The 17,194-nt window shown below is 50.0% G+C and overlaps 3 protein-coding genes across 11 annotated transcripts in view; 2 read left to right on the top strand and 1 right to left on the bottom strand.

Annotated features, from left to right (window-relative positions):
* The first annotated feature begins 89 nt into the window (after nucleotides 1–89).
* Nucleotides 90–2,181, top strand: MZB1 (marginal zone B and B1 cell specific protein). Its single transcript, XM_061151440.1, has 4 exons — nucleotides 90–341; nucleotides 1,152–1,276; nucleotides 1,628–1,738; nucleotides 1,837–2,181. Exons 1-4 carry the CDS (start codon nucleotides 165–167, stop codon nucleotides 1,991–1,993), a joined length of 570 nt encoding a protein of 189 aa, XP_061007423.1. The 5' UTR covers nucleotides 90–164; the 3' UTR covers nucleotides 1,994–2,181.
* Nucleotides 2,182–2,679: 498 nt separating this feature from the next.
* SLC23A1 (solute carrier family 23 member 1) lies at nucleotides 2,680–15,947 on the top strand. 9 transcript variants are annotated; one of them, XM_061151435.1, is made up of 16 exons: nucleotides 3,086–3,215; nucleotides 4,603–4,664; nucleotides 5,293–5,427; nucleotides 5,907–6,064; nucleotides 6,683–6,870; nucleotides 7,005–7,072; nucleotides 7,615–7,796; nucleotides 7,928–8,048; nucleotides 8,299–8,455; nucleotides 8,774–8,921; nucleotides 9,465–9,570; nucleotides 9,801–9,954; nucleotides 10,053–10,196; nucleotides 10,587–10,682; nucleotides 12,061–12,321; nucleotides 15,528–15,947. In XM_061151435.1, exons 2-15 carry the CDS (start codon nucleotides 4,629–4,631, stop codon nucleotides 12,300–12,302), a joined length of 1,935 nt encoding a protein of 644 aa, XP_061007418.1. In that variant the 5' UTR covers nucleotides 3,086–3,215; nucleotides 4,603–4,628; the 3' UTR covers nucleotides 12,303–12,321; nucleotides 15,528–15,947. The 9 variants fall into 9 exon arrangements, with proteins under 9 accessions (XP_061007415.1, XP_061007416.1, XP_061007418.1 ...); XM_061151434.1 differs by lacking the exon at nucleotides 3,086–3,215 and adding an exon at nucleotides 3,311–3,543; XM_061151432.1 differs by lacking the exons at nucleotides 3,086–3,215; nucleotides 7,005–7,072 and adding an exon at nucleotides 2,680–2,703 and having other exon boundaries at nucleotides 7,754–7,796.
* PAIP2 (poly(A) binding protein interacting protein 2) overlaps nucleotides 14,725–17,194 on the bottom strand; it is an 18,917-nt gene continuing 16,447 nt past the window's right edge. The window contains exon 4 of the mRNA XM_061151441.1: nucleotides 14,725–15,030. Coding sequence (XP_061007424.1) covers nucleotides 14,974–15,030 — 57 coding nt within the window. The 3' untranslated portion in view covers nucleotides 14,725–14,973. The remainder of the gene's footprint in view (nucleotides 15,031–17,194) is intronic.

Genomic DNA, 17,194 nt, shown 5'->3' with positions numbered 1-17,194 from the left:
CCAGGGCCCTGGGGGAAGGGAGAGAATGAGAGGGGTGAAGTGTCAGTTCCCCATTGGTCTGGGCCAGGTGTTCTGAAGCAGCCCCCACTACACACACACACAGATGCACCCACACACCTGCACCCCAACCACAGCCCTTGCTTACTGAGTCAGCTCCACCGGCCATGAGGCTGTCACTGCTGCTACTGCTGCCGCTGCTTGGGGCCTGGGCCATCCCAGGGGGCCTTGGAGACAAGGCCTCACTCACTGCCACTGCCCCTGAGCTAGACGATGAAGAGAAGTTCTCAACTCACATGCCAACTCACCTGCGATGTGATGCCTGCAGGGCGGTGGCCTACCAGGTGAGTCCCCTCTCCCCCAGCAGTTCTGCCCCTGCGCAGGCCCCTTCTCAAGCCAGACCCTTCTGTCTGCCTCAGGTTCCACCACTGGCCTTTGATCCCCAAGCCCACCCCCAGGCATCAAGCTAGACTCAGCCTTCCATGATATTGCCATCTTCACCTCACCAGAACCTCTGTGCCTCAGTTTACCTGTCTGCCCAGCAAAGAGCAGACAGACCGTCTCTGGGACATGAGGGAGTCCCTAGCTAGTCCTCTCAGTCTTCTCCCTTTCCAGGTCGATCCTGAAGTCCGGACTCCTTCCCAAAGCATGCCTGGGGAGCATGCGGGTTTGTGCACGTGTGCATATTTGTCTAGTCCGTGAGCCCATGAGCATGTGCGGGTGTCTTGAGTTCACATACAAACCTGTCAAGTGTGTCTGAGCACTTGTATGTGTGTGTGTGAGAGTGTGTAAGTGCTATGAGTACATGTGTCACTGATGACTGAGTGGTTTTATTTTCTTTCCTTGTTCTTGTGGTTTTACATTGCATGTGGTGATGGTGGGCAGGTGTGCCCTGCAGGAGGGTCCCCAGTGCCCAGGCCAGCTCAGCTTTGCCCACCCACCCACCTCATCCCAAGGCTGTCCTGCCTCAGCTGGTGCGTTCCCAGCTCTCTGGACCTGGGGGAGGGCCACGAAGTCAGCCTCACAGGTGCTTCCTGCTCAAAAGATTCCGTTGCCTCGTTCTTCCTCTGAGACTCAAGCTGCTGCTCTCCCCCGCCCCTCCTTCCGCACTGAGTAGTTCTGAAGCCCTGGTTCTGAACCCCTCCTTGTTCCAGATGTGGCAACATCTGACAAAAGCTGAGGCCAAGCTTCTCCCACTGGACTCTGGGGGCCGTCATGAGCTGAGCGAGTCAGTATACACAGACGTCCTGGACCAGAGCTGCTCGCAGACCTGGCAGGGGTGAGTTGGAAAATCTGGCCCCTGCCTCCCTTCTCCAGGGGCAGGCTGATGAGTGGGGGTCCCCATCCTCCCACTCATACCATACACACTCCACAAGGTCTCCGGCCCAAGGGTAGGGGCTGGTTGGGACAGACGCTGAACTCTGGAACTGGGAGCAAGCAGAAGAGTGGGTGACCAGGGGATAAGGGTATTGTGTGACTTTGGGCCAGGGGCTTCCCCTTTCTGGTCTTCAGTTTTTCAGCAGAGAGGACCAGAATCTGGGCACTAAACTTGGTAGATGTCCCATGTGCCCCGCTTCGGGTAGATAAAGGCTCCACTGATGCTGTCTCCCTCTCCTCCCTCTGCCTCCAGCTATGGAGTTGGAGAAGTGGACCAGGTGAAACGTCTCATGGGCCCGGGACTTAGCACAGGGGCACAGCCGAGCGTCATGGTGGTGATCATGGACGGACTGTGGCCCACCAGGTGATGACTGGAGGGCTGGAGTGGGATGGAGCCCTTGCAGCCTTGATCTGCCCATTGTAGGCAGGGCAGAGTCTGAGGCTCCTGCTGGGCTCCTCTAGGCTCTCCAAGACCTGCTTTCACTACCTGGGGGAGTTTGGAGAAGACCAGATCTATGAAGCCCACCAACAAGGTCGAGGGACCCTAGAGGCTCTGCTGTGTGGAGGCCCCCGGGGGGCCTGTTCGGAGAAGGCTCCAGACGCAAGAACAGAGCTCTAGTCCAACTCCTCCTTCCCAGTCAGCCCCTGAAGAGAGCTGGCCTCCTTCTTGATCTGCCTCCCTCCTTTCTGCAGGCGGCCTGGAGGGCGGGTGCAGGGAGGCCTCGCTCCCTCCCTCCTCCAGCCTCAGGGGCCTGGAATGTGGCCAGGGCCTTTCCCTCTGGACTCAAATAAAACCAGTGACCTCGATTCCTTCTCTCTGCAAAAGATTCTTGGGGGACTGGGAGGATAAACATTGGTGTTTCTGCTTGAGAAGGCCAGGGACAAGCCCCACAGTTTCCCAGAGGTAAGTGAGATCTGTCATGGTTGAAAATGTGAGTGAGCTGTCAAAGGCACATGAAATCAGTTATCAGTACGTTTGGAACTCCAGATCCCTCACTAGAGAAAACGAAAGCCAAGGAAAACTCCATAAGCACGTCACCTGCAGACACACCCACCACAGCCACTGCACTCTCTGTGCCCCTCCCAGAACACTAGTCTCCCTGGGTCTACACCCAGCGGCTGCTCACTTTCTAGACTCTGCTTTTGACCCAGCTGGCATGCCTGGGCCCTGGGACAGGGCAGGGCTGGGCAGGGTTCCCAGAACAGGCTGTATTTTGGATCTTGGCTCTACATCCTGCTCTCCCCAGAAATTCTTCTCACCTGTGGCCCTTTATTTAGCAGCAGAGAAAAGAGCTCCACCTGGGTTGCACCTGAGTCTGGATATCTGGGGTCAGTGATGCTCAAGCTTGCAGTTTCCTTTGTATCTCTGGGAGGTGGACAAAACAGACACTCTTAATACTCTGTTGACACCTTGGCTCAGACAACAAAAAAGACTCAGGCAGAGTCCTAGGCGAAGTGGCAGGGCTGGGAGGGAATTCACATTTAGGGGGTGGGGGCAGGATAGTGCTGGAGGAATGGGGGTGTCCCGGGCAGGCCCTGACCACTGTGGCTTCCCTGAGCTGCCCTGCAGCCCAGCGCTCTGTGTTCCATCACCTGTTCTCCACCTGTCTGAGGCCCCTCCCCTGGCCCTCAGGAGAGAACCCTGAAACCCAAGGAGAGCCAGGGTCCAAGGCATTGGCTGAGGCGTCGGCAGTAGCAGGTGTAGAGCTGGGAGCCGTGATGTGGACCTGCGTGGTCCTGTGTTTGTGGAGTGACAGACTTTGCATCAGACTCTGGGTGTGTTTGTGCAACTGTGTATCTGAGATCACGTGCAACTTGCCGGCCTTGTCTCCGTGTGTGTGGTATGTGGTTTGGGTTGACTTGAATGACCAAAGGACAGTGTGTGGAAAGGGTGGGGCTGTCTCTCCAGCCCCCTAGGGAGTACTGAGGAAAAGAGGGTGGGGAGGAAAGTGCTGAGGAGTACAGGCTTTGAACTGGTCAGACAACTTTGGGAACCTGGGAGCAGTAGCCAAGAAGGGAGAGGAGAGGACAGGCAAGCAGAGCAACGGGCTGGAGGCTGGACAGGCCTTTGGATTCAGGACTGTGACATGAAGCTGCTACCCAGCTGGACAGCGGTGCTGCCTGGGAGCCCTCGGGGCAGGGCCTGGCCGTGGGCACAGCGACTCAGAAGTAGGTGGACCCTAAGGAGGCTGGGAAGGCACAGAAGGGAGCTGGACCTGGGACCTGGGACTCAGACCCCACCAGCCGAGAGTCTCAACCCCTAGGCTTTCCCCAACCCCTAGGAGGGGAAGATGGTCCAGCCCAGGGCTGCTTCAGGGGCTGTGTGGCCGTCACACAGGGCCTGATGCTTAGAAAAGCCCCCCAACTTGGTTTAATGCTCTGCTGTTGCTGTTTATAACACTTTTGGAACAGGGGATCCCAGGTTTTCATGTTGCACTGGGTCCCACAGAGCACACAGCTGGTCCTGGCTGGGAGGGAAGGAAAGGAATCCTTGTCCCTGACACAGAGGACAGGCAAGACCGGACTAGCCCCAGCAGCTCCTTGGGCCCATCTGATTTTGCCTCAGGGACCCTGAGTGGTAGTGGTGGGGAGAGCAGCCCTTTATGACATTTAATGTAGAAATAAACACGGTGGGTTTAGGCATTCAGGCAAACCTAATTTTTAGAATGGTTTTCTAAAACCTTGCGACCCATGTGGCCTTGGTCAGATCACATCTCCTAAATCTGTTTCATCAGCTGTAAAACAGGTTAATAGCACCCAGAGCCTGGGGTTAGACTTGACAATACAAGGATGTTGCTTGGCACACAGTTGTTCGTCAATAACAAGATGGGTTATGATGATGATAATGATTAACTTTTTATTAATAAGTAGGGAAAAGCCTGATTCAGTGTGACCTCATATGTGCCCAGGTTCACTCCCTTTCTCCTCACCTCACCCAGAGCCTGGTACGCTTCCAAGGTTGTCCACTCCTCACCCTGGCCCTCTTTTGGAAAACTCATGGCCCGTGCCCAGGCTCAGGTTGTGGGCAAGCAAGGGCTCTGGAGGTACATGTGGCAGAGGCTTGGGCAGCCTTTTCCACTACAGCCAGAGTTAATACGTTACCTCAGGCTGGGCCCTCCTTTCGCAATCAGCGCTAGAGATCTGGTTACAGATTTACTTCAAACAATGTCTGATACGTGGAGTAAAGTCCTCCTTGGCCTTCGTAAAGCCATCCCTCCTTCTCCTCAGGAACAGCTCACACCTGTGCCCCAAAGATGAGGGCCCGGGAGGACCCTGAGGGCCAGACACAGGTGCTGGGGGATGAGTGGGGGTGGGGGTGTGGGGAGGGTGGGGGTGGGGGTGGGGCCCTGTGCAAGCCTGCTCCCTGGGAGGGCAGAGAGAAAAGTTCTGATGAACTGGATCAAGAGTGACTGTCCCAGGTGGAATGTGGCAACTGGGGGAGGGGGTGGAGGTGGCAGTGGGGGGTGAAGGAGATTTCTGCTTTGGGACTGGCTGACTCCAGCTTGGAACCAGCAGGGGACCAGCCTACCACCCCACTAGCGGACACTCCAAGGACCGGGGCACTGGTGGGACCAGAGTGGGTCCAAGAGGGTCTGTCACAGTCTTCAGCCCTCTTGGCCTCTTCCTGGGGTACCTCTAGGCTTCTGACTCACGGGCCCATTCCCTTGGCTAGAAGGCCCAGGTTCCGGGGGCTCCAGGAGCTAGCATAGTGGACTTGTTCCTGCACAAGGCAATGTGAGGTGGGAGCCAGGTGTAGCCAGGCCAAGGGAGAGCTGGGTGGGTGAAGCTTGAGGGAGGGCAAGGGCCCCCATCTGTGGAGCTGTCAGGCCACTTGGGGCACCTGATTGATTCTGAAGCAGAATGGACTTTTCTGGGTGTCACCACTCCCTGCTGAGTTCTTCTCTATGCTGCCCCCAGCATGAGTCCCTGGGCTCAGCAGGGACCTCCACGAGGGACCCCCCAGTGTCCCTGTCCACAGAACCCAAGTTTGACATGTTGTACAAGATCGAAGATGTGCCGCCCTGGTACCTGTGCATCCTGCTGGGCTTCCAGGTGGGCGTCTTCCCAGGGCCTGCCCCCTGCACACCCCCCACCCTGACCACCCTGCACCTGCCCCAGGATCCCAGCCCCCTCCCTGGCCAACGAGGTCTCGTCTTGGGTAACAGGAAGAGAAACCTAAGGTCAGAAGCAGTGACTTGTCACCAAGCCAAGTCGACAGGGAAGAGGCTTGATAGGGCCCGAAAGGGGTGGCGCATCACCCGCCGGGGGAGCGGGAGTGACAGGCAGGAGGGCCCACTCCACAGAAGCTGTGGGAATAACTTGGGGCAGATTAACGACTCCCAGAGAGGTGAGCAGTCGCTCTGTGGGAATCCCTTATGCGAGTATCAGTCCCAAGGGGGCTCCCTGGTAGGGGTGGCCTGGGCTCAGGCCCACTGAGGCAGGCGTGAGGGCTCTGAGATCCCCCCTGCTTCCTGGTGGGCTCCCTGCGCCCTGTCTCACACGCTCTCGCCCCCACTCTCCCCCACCCCTAGCACTACCTGACCTGCTTCAGTGGCACCATTGCTGTGCCCTTCCTGCTGGCTGAGGCGCTGTGTGTGGGCCGTGACCAGTACATGGTCAGCCAGCTCATTGGCACCATCTTCACCTGTGTGGGCATCACCACCCTCATCCAGACCACACTGGGCATTCGGTGAGCTGCCCCATGTGCTACCTGCACCTCTGACCCCGTTCCTGTAGACACACACGCAGTGACCCACACAGCAAGAGCAGTCTCAGAGGACTCTCGTGGGACACAAAGAGCTGCTATTTGTGTCCACCTGCTGCTTTGGTTTCCAGGCCAGACTTAGAGCCAGGCGGTTGGGGGTCCCACCCTGAACCCCTGGGGGTTCCTCAAGGAAGAGGAATGTGCCTAGCTGGGCTCTCCTCTGTTAAGCCTTACTCTGGGTAATCGGGACCACTTGCTCTCCTGCTTTCAGGGCCTTTGTGGGCCCCTTCAATGGCCTGTCCTCCTGGGGGCTCTCTGCCCCTTCTGCATAGTCCGAGGCCTGGGTGGCCTAAGGATGGTTGTTTGTGGGAAGGAAGGTTGTGAGCAGAGCTTGCACACAGGAGCCGAGCTATCCACTCCCGTGCCCATGGCCCGTCACAGTGCAGGAGCTGGTGCTGAGAAGGAAAGGGAGCAGGGGGCTCCGTTTGTTTTCTTTCTTAGGCACCCAAAATGTCCCAGAGTCTGGCCTGAGGCCTCAGTGACTTCCCTCTGTTCTGCCCCGGCCCCTGTTCCTCTGTGTCTCTGTCCCTGGGATTCTCCCAGCACCGCTCTCTGCCGACCCCCCACTCCCTATCACCCTTATCTCGTTCCTGCCTCCCCCACTCCCATCCTGTCCCTGTGGCTCTGTGCCTCTGCTTTCAGGCTGCCGCTGTTCCAGGCCAGTGCTTTTGCATTTCTGGTTCCAGCGAAAGCCATCCTGGCCCTAGAGAGATGGAAATGCCCTCCAGAAGGTGGGTGCATTTCTGGGGTCTGCACTGGGAAGGGGAGTCCCCGGAGCCTGGAGGTCGGGGCTGTCTTGTGTCCATTCAGGGCAGCATCTTTACTTTCTCTCTGTCCATGTATGTGTTCCTATCTCTGCCCACAGAGGAGATCTATGGTAACTGGAGTCTGCCCCTGAATACCTCACATATTTGGCACCCACGGATACGAGAGGTGGGTTTGCATGTGGGGTAGAAAAGACCTGGACTTGAGGGTGTGGGCTAGATGGAGGGGAAGGCCACTGCTGAATTGGGGGATGTGAGAATGTGGTCCAGGAACTTTTTCTTTATAATTTTATTTAATTAATTAATTTATTTTTGGCTGTGTTGGGTCTTGGATGCTGCATGGGCTTTTCTCTAGTTGCGGCGAGAGGGAGCTAGTCTTCGTTGCAGTGCATGGGCTTCTCGTTGGGGTGGCTTCTCTCGCTGCAGAGAACAGGCTCTAGGGCAGGCACGCTTCAGTAGTTGCATCGCGTGGGCTCAGCAGTTGTGGTACCCGGGCTCTGGAGCACAGGCTCAGTAGTTGTGGTCACGGGCTTAGTTGATCCGAGGCATGTGGGATCTTCTTGGGCCAGGGATTGAACCTGTGTCTCCTGCATTGGGAGGCAGAGTCTTTACTACTGAGCCACCAGGGAAGCCCTTTGGAACTTTTTTTTTTTTTTAACATAGATGTCATGGCCTCTACATAGTGACTTACAGCTGATCTTGCTTTTCCAGGTCCAGGGTGCAATCATGGTGTCCAGTATGGTGGAGGTGGCGATTGGGCTGATGGGGCTGCCTGGGGCCCTGCTCAGCTACATCGGGCCTCTTACAGTCACCCCCACTGTCTCCCTCATTGGTCTCTCTGTCTTCCAAGCTGCTGGCGACCGAGCTGGCTCCCACTGGGGTATCTCAGCTTGGTGAGTGGGAACCAGGCCTGATCCTTGCCCAGCCCCAGTTCCTCACTTCCCTTGTGTCCTGCCCCCTTAGCCTTGGCTCTTGCTCCCAGCACAGCCTACCAGCCATCTTCTCTTTGTGTTTCTGCCCCCAGCTCCATTCTCCTGATCATCCTTTTCTCCCAGTACCTGCGAAACCTCACCTTCCTGCTGCCTGTCTACCGCTGGGGAAAGGGCCTCACTCTCTTCCGTGTCCAGATCTTCAAGATGTTTCCCGTGAGTAGCTGATGGGCAGCTTGGACTGGGACTAAGGCAGGGGCTGGACCTATGTCCAGGGCCAAGGTTGGGGGGAAGGGCCAGGGCAGTAGGGGAGCTAGAGGCAAAGATGAGGCCCCAACCAGGAATGGGGGCTGGGGTCTGAGCTAGGGCTGGGACACAGGCTGGGAATGGGGCTAAGGTTAGCTGGTTAGCCTGGACTGAGCTCTCCTGGGCCCTCTGTGCACTCCTCACCCCACCCTCACTTCAGATCGTGCTAGCCATCATGACCGTGTGGCTGCTCTGCTATGTACTGACCCTGACGGATGTGCTGCCCTCAGACCCCACAGCCTATGGCTTCCAGGCACGAACAGATGCCCGAGGGGACATCATGGCTATTGCTCCCTGGATCCGCATCCCTTATCCCTGTGAGCAACCCATCTGGGCCCCTCTGCCTCCAACTGAGACCATCAATGTGGCCCCTGGTGACCCCAGTCCATTTGATGACATAAGTATCAACTGCACATTTAAAGTGTTCCAGGCAGAGTGCCGGTGTATTCTGACACAGCCTCACTCCAGCTTTATGACTAGGTGATCCCAAATAAGCTCCTGCAACTGTACAACTCCCATCCCAGCCTGAGATCCTTTTACCCCTCCCGCTGCTCTACCCAAGTACTGCCTGTTCCACTGCCTAACCCACCTAGGAACACTCACTTCATCCATCCTCCTTCTCCCTGTTGCTTCAGGTCAGTGGGGGCTTCCCACTGTGACTGCAGCAGCTGTCCTGGGAATGTTTAGTGCCACGTTAGCAGGCATCATTGAGTCCATTGGGGATTACTATGCTTGTGCCCGCCTGGCTGGTGCACCACCCCCTCCAGTACACGCTATCAACAGGTATGCCCACCTGCCCTCCTTAATGTCTAATCCCCTCAGGGGTCACTTGGAAGCAAACATTGGGACAGAGTTGAACCCCAGAGGAGGGGGACAAGGAGTTGGGCAAGTCACTAACTCACCAGGATTGGTCCTCCTTACTTACGAAGTGAGGATGCTCCCATCACTTACTGTTTCGAATAGCTGAGGAGATAACAAAGCTCAGAGAAACTAGTCACTGACAACCTTCCATGTGTCTAGCCCTTGGTGTGCGTTCTCTTGCAATCCATTAATGGCTCTGTAAGACAGGTACTCCTATTGTCCGCATCTTACAGATGAGGAAATTGATGCCCAGAATCACCCAAGGATTAAGCACCAGGACAGTGGGACTAGCATTCAGACCTGGGATCCTGGCTTCCAGACCCCCTCTGGCCTGGAGTAGGGGACTACTATGGACTGTTGTAGCTCACACAGTCCTAGAGACGTGAGAGGTCTAGCCAGGGCAATGGGAGGACGCAAGCCAGGATAGAGCACGGATCAATGCCCCCACTTGCTCTTTCCTTACAGGGGTATCTTCACCGAAGGCATCTGCTGCATTATCGCGGGGCTGTTGGGCACGGGCAACGGGTCCACCTCATCCAGTCCCAACATTGGCGTCCTGGGGATTACCAAGGTGCCCGGCTTAGCCAGAGCGGCCCAAAGCCCCGCCTCCATTCCACATACCGCAGGCCCTGCCCCAAGCCCGTCCTACCTTGGCCTAGCCCCACTCTGCCTTTAAGAGGCCCCTCCCGATCCTGCCCTGACCCGTCTGTGCCCTGCTCTAGTAACAGGCCCCACCCGCCTACCACACCCCTCCCCTCCTGCGCAACTAACTCTCCCCCCAGCCTCGTCCTCTGGGTCTAGCCCCAACCCCTGGCTCGCTGGCAGGTGGGCAGCCGGCGCGTGGTGCAGTATGGTGCGGGCATCATGCTAGTTCTAGGCACCATTGGCAAGTTCACAGCTCTCTTCGCCTCGCTCCCTGACCCCATTCTAGGGGGGATGTTCTGCACCCTTTTCGGTGAGTGTTGCGTGTGCTTTTGAGGACGCAGTGTGGTCGCATTGAGTGGAGCCCACTCAGAGGGTTAGGAGCCTCTAGCGCCTCTCTTTCGCCCTCAGGCATGATCACCGCTGTGGGGCTGTCTAACCTGCAGTTTGTGGACATGAACTCCTCCCGCAATCTCTTCGTGCTTGGGTTTTCCATGTTCTTCGGTCTCACGCTGCCTAATTACCTGGACTCCAACCCGCACGTCATTAATACAGGTATTCCCAAGAGTCTACCCATCCCAGGGTGGGGGAGGTATGGTGGGCTTGACTCTGAGCACAGCTTCTTCCCTCAAAGGCTCCACACAGCCAGAGAAACAAATCCTCCCCAACTCTGGATGTTAGTCAGCAGCCAAGTGGCTAATTAATAACTGTCCTTTACTAAGACATTTTCTGTGTCTTAGCTTTACATGTGCTCTTTTAGTTTTCACAACTCCATGAGACGATACTATCTTCATGTCACAGATGAGAGGGGTTAAATGATTTGTTGCAGGAAAAGCAGCAACCAGCAAACTAGGATTTGAATCCAAGGGTGGGAAAGGCAGAGGGTATAATCCTGAATGTCCGGATGAGGCCATCACATTCACTGGCCTTTGGCCTGTTCCACAGGCGTTCCTGAAGTGGACCAGATTCTGACTGTGCTGCTGACCACGGAGATGTTCGTGGGTGGGTGCCTCGCTTTCATACTGGACAACACAGTGCCAGGTATGGGTCAGCCTTGGGACGAGAACAGAGAACCATGGTGGACTAATGGACAGTCCACCAGATGTCTCCAGAGCCGTGGCCAGGTCAGATGCAATGCAGGCTCTACAGGGAGAGGCAGGAACAGATGGGCTGGAGGGGGAGACCACTGGCCTCATAGAGGCCAAGTTTCCTCTTGGTCTTGAAGAGGATGTGGCTAGGAGAGTCATTCCTGGGCCCCATGAATTGTTTCCTTTCCATTTCTTGGTTGCCACTGGATTGAGGAGTGCCTTTGTTTTCTTAGGACAGGTGGGAATGTAGCATTAGTATGTTGGCAAAACCCACTCCAGATATGCCAGTGATCTGTCATGCAGATGTAATTTTTCAGACCTTGGTGAAAACTGGGTTGAAAGCAATTTAGAGCAGTAAGGTGAATGAGCCTGGGCTCGAGTCATCCAGAGCACTTCCTGGATGATTCTGGATGGGCCAAGGAGACTGGAATGTGGACAAGAGTTGAAGGCAACACAGGGAGGGGTGTGGAAGGCAGGTGGGGAGCATACACTGGTGGTCGTGTCTGGCAGTGGTGAGGAGTGCGGTTGAGACGCCTGTCTGGTGCCACAGCTCCAGCTCCTCCTCCAGGTGGTCTCTCCCAAGTATCCCAGCCCTTCTTCAGATTTTGGGATACATCTGGTTTCTCTATTCATGGGGTTTTTCAACCTGGCCTGCCAGTGTGTGGAAATCTCCACTTACTTCTACTTGTCTCCAACCTCATCTCTCTTGTGAAAACCTCAGAGAACTCACAAATCCCTCCCATACCTACTTCCCCCAATTTGTGAAAAACCTCTTGTGTATCCCTAGCACCAACAAAGATTTTACTTAGCTTGACTTTCTGAGGTTTGTATTACAGTTTATTTTCCAAATATGGAATCATAATACCGAATATTAAGACTGATTACAGTATTTCAAAATATACCTTCCTACCTCCACAGCAGTCTGGGCACTACTTGGTCCCCACTGGCCCAGCAAACACCAGACCTATACTCAAGGTGAAGGCTGACAATTAGTTAACTTAACCTTCTTCATCATAAAATTTTGTATAATAGTGCATATACAACTCCCACCAATGTTTCAAAGAAATTAGACAATGAACTTAAAGCACTTAAGCACGGAGCATTATGGCACACTGTAGATACGCAAGAAATGTTGATTATGTATAACCAGTATATTTTAGGGATCTCTAGAGCTCTAGCCAAGTTAGGAGCTGAGATCATAGATTCAACTTTGCTGGACCAGAGAACTGAGAATCATGATAACTCTGGAATTCTTCCCTCATGACTAGGTTATGGGGAGGGGAGGTAAGCAGAGGATTGCTGGCTCTGATGACCCCTTTGTCCACTTGCAGGAAGCCCAGAAGAACGAGGTCTGATACAGTGGAAAGCTGGGGCCCATGCTGATAGTGAGATGTCTTCCAGCCTGAAAAGCTATGACTTTCCCATTGGGATGAGCATGGTAAAAAGAATTGCCTTTCTGAAATACATTCCTATCTGCCCGGTCTTCAAAGGATTTCCTTCAAGGTCAAAAAACCAGCTTCCAGTTGCAGAAGATATCCCAGAAAACAAAGAGACCGTGTACACCAAGGTCTGAAAAATTACTCCCAGGAAAGGTAGGACTGTGTTAGTCTATGGCTTTTGTTGGAGGGTTGGAAAATCACAACATTCTTATGCTTTAACCAAAGAGACAACTACTCAGGTTTTGTCTCAACCTTGAGACAACTACTCAAGGTTCCATTTTTGTGACCTATTTGACCATTTTCAATGGAAAGGCAGACTGGGTAAAAAGTCACTGTATGTATGTGGAACTCCTTAGTCATTTTGTAGTGACAGCGGAACTTCCCAACAAGTGTGGGCCATTAACCCTGTAGGAGGTTAAGAGTATGCTGAAATACTGATCCTTTGGCCTTTGGATTTTATAGTGACAGTGGAACTTCCCAACAAGTGTGGGCCATTAACTGTGTAGGAGGTTAAAAGTATGCTGAAATACTGATCCCTTCGGCCTTTGGTATCTGAACTGATACTGGGTCAACTGGAGCCCATGATCCATAACCTGTAGCTATAGGCAACCTCATTCATGTACTCCAGTATGATAAATTATACTTCATGACATGGAAAAGGTTGAGAAATGACACAAGTATAAGAATATTAAAAATTCTCTCACATAAGGTGCCCTGTTTCAATAGTTCTAATAAAACCTCTACAAAACAGAATGATTTCAGTTACCCTAAAACTATGCCATACAGGCCCAAATGGGGTGATGTCATCTCAAGGTCTTAAAAAAGGTAGTTTTAATGTGCACATTGCCACAGATGGACAAGTTCCAACAAGGTGAGAGCTTAGCTTAGATGACTCCATGATAGAAAGTTCTAGTTAAGTGATTTATTACTTTGTACCAGGGGATGGTCTCAAGTGCTTGATGTGTTATTAACTAAATACACTCCTGAGATAGATACTGTTATTACTACCATTTTAACAAGGTGGAAACTAAGGCACAGAAAGGTTAAGGGACCTACCCACAATCACTAGACTCAAATTCAGGAAGTCTGGTTAGTCTTTGCTTTTAATCATTAGGTTACTCAAGTTTATAACCTCTAATTATATTGCATGATGATCATCTGGCAGTATGTGGAAATGAACTCATCTGCCCACCCATCTAGGCTTAGAAAAATGGTCTCTTAACACTTACATACTTGGCAGCTTGCTGTGCCACTTGTGGTACTGAGCTAGTAGAGAACAGAGGGGGCTGGTGGTATTGTGGCTCCAAAAATAGCAAGAGCCGAACAGGATCAGCTACTTCAGAGTCTTAAGGTAGTGACATCAAAGGACCATAGGGAAAATGTGAACCAGGACTGACTAGATGGCCTTCTTAATCTTGAGCCTTCCAAATTTAAGAATAGGGCTGCAAGGCAGAATTATATATGGAACCAGGAAATTGCTAGTTGACCGACAGCCTATCCCAAATAAAGATTATAAATTAGTTTGTGAGAGTGAAAAAGGGGAAGATCCAGGTGAATCCAAACAGCAAACTAGCCCAATCAGAGCAGCAATGGTTTGTGAAGGGCAGAAGTCAGTGGAGCTTATACTAGAGTAAGGTTACCAATATACTGGCCAGTCAGAAAGTTTCTTAACGTAGATATGTATGATTGCCTTGACACTGCAGCCTGAGGCGACCAAGGTGGGCTATGGAGGGGGCTATGGGATTTATTTTACTGCTATATTTTGGACAGATACTTATATAACAACATACTTGACACTATGGAATCTAATAAAGCTTGCTCTCTCAGCAAATTTTGCCAACAAGGTTGTCCTGAAGGACTGGACCCACACTAAAGTGAGTATCACCACTTAAGAGCCCGTATTTCAACACCAATAAACACAAACATCAGTAGCTCAGTTCTACTATTATTTATTTTTTTAAATATTTTTGAAAAAATATAATTTTTTTACAATATTTTCAACTTAAACACTATTCACACTGAACACGTATGGCAGCTTAACCTACCCAAATAAGAAGTTTAAGAAGCCAAAACTGTTCTAGCTTTGTTAAAAGAAAAGTTGTGCTGCAGACTATTGTAGTGATGGTTAACAAAGCAAGGAAAAGCACCACTCAAATTATATAACAATTTCTTTGTTCAATTGAATTATGGGTTGGTCAAATGTTAGATTTTACACAGGTAATAGCTATGATGCAATGACTCCTTAGAAAAGGATGGAATTCTCAAATCACATACTTTCTTAGATGTAACACTAAGATAATTCAGTATTTTCTTACATGATAACACACTGTAAAAGCCAGGATAGGTTCACTACCTTATAACCTCAGTAACTAAAGACATACTTAAATGTCTATACTGAATTATTCCAATTAACCAGCAAGCCTTCTTCAGAAAAAGGAGATTCTTTTTGATGGGAACGCAAATTTAAGACTGAATTGAGAAACTCACTTAACATGTAGAATTTAATTTAGATTTAGAGATCATTTAATTTGGTGCTTTATCACAACTTGACTGGTGCTTCTTTCCTTGCTGTCTTCATTTCAAGCCATGGGGCCAATTCTATTCTCAGTAAATGTTTGACAGCTTTTTACTTAATAACAGTCTCAGCACTTTTATTAAGCATGCAAGACTAACAAAACTTTGGCAATGCATAAGTGTAACACAGTGACAAGAGAGAGCTTTTACAATTAAGTCTTCTAATACTGCCTTCACAGTGTGGAAATTGTGCTACATCCACCAAAAGAGGGCCCCGTCTACTCAAATATTTTAGTACTTCACCCCAGGAACAAACTCCTTTGCATTTGGATTCAGATTGCTCTTGACCTGGAAAATAAGTACATAAAAAAGCAAATTCATTAAGAGATAGCTTCAGATACTCAGAAGCATTCAACCCAGATCCACATGCAAAACATCTTCCAAAAATAAAAGACAAAGTCAAGAATTCAGATGGTAAGGTAAAACTGAATTAAAAAACATCTATAGCAGTCAAAGAAGGAACCAGATGTAAGCTATGTATATTATATCAAATTTTATCAATTTCCTAAAAAGAAAGTAGGAATTGAAATTAAATTTGCTTAAGTGTAACCAGAAACTCACTAACTGCACATCCACCAAAGGAATGTCTCAGAAAACAGGATTCTATTCCTTTAACTATGATAGTTGACTTTCTTTAAACAGTTTCATACTATGCAAACATTAAACAAGTGTTGAAATGATGATTATAGTGATTGGGGAATTGTTTATGGATTAATTTTACTTTATGATGCTCCTTGAAAATATGGAGTTGTCTTTTTACAATTGCTGTATTCTAATTCCCACAGGAAGCATGGTATATAACAGGAAAAGAAAACTACATGGGGAGTCAGAAGATCTCAGTTGGAACCCCAGCTCTGCTAACTAACTTCTTACGTAGGCCTGGATAAGTCACTCTCTGGGACTGTTTTTGTATCAGTTAGGGGAGGAATGGGCCAAAGCCTCTCAGAGCCTTAGAGGCTTATACCACCATCATTCTGTATTTCTAAATCTTTACTTTCCTAAGTAGATATGTTAGCATACAGGGAATAGCTGGAAATTTTCCTCTACCACATCTCTGAATGCAAATTGATCAAGACAAAAAGAAACCAGGATGGATTCCAGGGCCTGAAATGTAGGCATGCTGGCAGGATTTTAGATTGAATATGAGCCCTCAACATTACTTACTTCAAGACCAAAGCATATTAAACAACATATTGGAGCAATAATTTAAGTTTCATAATTTAAACAATCATTCTCATCTCTCAAGGGAAATCAATCTAAACTTTGGGCAGATACAAAATAACAAGGAGTTAATCTCAAATAGACTGGGTCAAACAAACCAGTTTCTAGACAGTGGAATGATACTGGGTTGAGGTAAAGTTATATATTATGCCCAGCAAAGAGCTTTTTTCCTCAGAGGAATCAGGATTATTTGTGGAGTGACTAATCCAGCCATAAGCAAGCATACCCCAACAGACTGTTCAGATCACATATCTGCCCAATTGGGTTACTGTCCTTTACTGCAACAAAAGCTATACCACAATGTACATTTCAGTGTTCTCTATACAGCCCTTTAGGAAAACGGTTTCAAAATGTCTGAAAGGGCAGGCTGGCAGTATCCTCTGGGAGTGCTTTAAAAATTAGCATGTCTAGATGGTTGATTCTATGGATGGGATGTTCCTGAGAAAATTTCTGTTTTTAATGCTTCATAGGTCATTATGATGTACAACCAGGTTAGGAAATCACTGCACAGTGAATAAGACAATTATAAAATGACTTCAGAGTCTAGGGGTATATTCCAGAGAACCGTCTCACAGAAGCAACTAGAGATTGTCCATATGGAGACAAAGTTTAACATCCTGACTAAATTATCTTAATTTCAGCAAAAGGATTATCAGGTTTTACTTTAGTACTGATGCTTAGTTATCACAGTTCCTGAAAACACTTTTTACTACAAATAAACCATCAGCAATGAGACATTGGGAACAACTAAAAATATAAATAGGTTTGTGTTCCTTTTCTGCCAAGAGTTTGTAAGTCTTTGTTAAATCACAATTCCAAACGGGGTTAGGGTAACTCAATGAAAATCCTGGGTTAGAAAAAAAATCTCCAAAATTTTACCTTTCAGAAAAAATTTGTAATTTCACCATATATTTAAGACAGAGCAAAACCTCTCCATCAAGCTAATTTTGCATAGGCAAATCACATGAACATACTTGTCCCTTTTGAATGACTACTTTTAGACATTTACTAAAAGTAGTGTCAGGAAGTCTATTAGTAGCCTCAGACTAGCTCCAGAGTGCTGCCAAAAATCACTCCATATCATAAGTGAGGCCAGGAGGCCTCTGCTTCCATAGTAAGAAGCAGTAGAATTTCTTAAGGGAAAGAGATGTAGAACTCTTCTTAAACAGATAAATGCTGGCTTTTCCACTTATGAGAAAGATGAGCTAGGTTTTAAAAAGGTGAAAAAATA

The sequence above is a fragment of the Dama dama genome, chromosome 9 (genome assembly GCF_033118175.1).
Source record: "Dama dama isolate Ldn47 chromosome 9, ASM3311817v1, whole genome shotgun sequence".
In the NCBI taxonomy this organism is placed as follows: domain Eukaryota; kingdom Metazoa; phylum Chordata; class Mammalia; order Artiodactyla; family Cervidae; genus Dama; species Dama dama.
Note: the sequence above shows the minus strand (reverse complement) of the source record. Positions and strands in the feature narration are given on the sequence as shown.

What these genes read in the sequence shown, in the direction of transcription:
- MZB1 (XM_061151440.1), top strand. Translation starts at nt 165, where the DNA reads ATGAGGCTGTCACTGCTGCTACTGCTGCCGCTGCTTGGGGCCTGGGCC. An exon ending in GCAGGGCGGTGGCCTACCAG is followed by an intron (nt 342 to 1,151) that starts GTGAGTCCCCTC and finishes TCCTTGTTCCAG; the next exon opens with ATGTGGCAACATCTGACAAA. An exon ending in TGCTCGCAGACCTGGCAGGG is followed by an intron (nt 1,277 to 1,627) that starts GTGAGTTGGAAA and finishes CTCTGCCTCCAG; the next exon opens with CTATGGAGTTGGAGAAGTGG.
- SLC23A1 (XM_061151434.1), top strand. Translation starts at nt 3,462, where the DNA reads ATGAAGCTGCTACCCAGCTGGACAGCGGTGCTGCCTGGGAGCCCTCGG. An exon ending in CAGACCACACTGGGCATTCG is followed by an intron (nt 6,065 to 6,682) that starts GTGAGCTGCCCC and finishes GGATTCTCCCAG; the next exon opens with CACCGCTCTCTGCCGACCCC. An exon ending in CACTGGGGTATCTCAGCTTG is followed by an intron (nt 7,797 to 7,927) that starts GTGAGTGGGAAC and finishes TTCTGCCCCCAG; the next exon opens with CTCCATTCTCCTGATCATCC.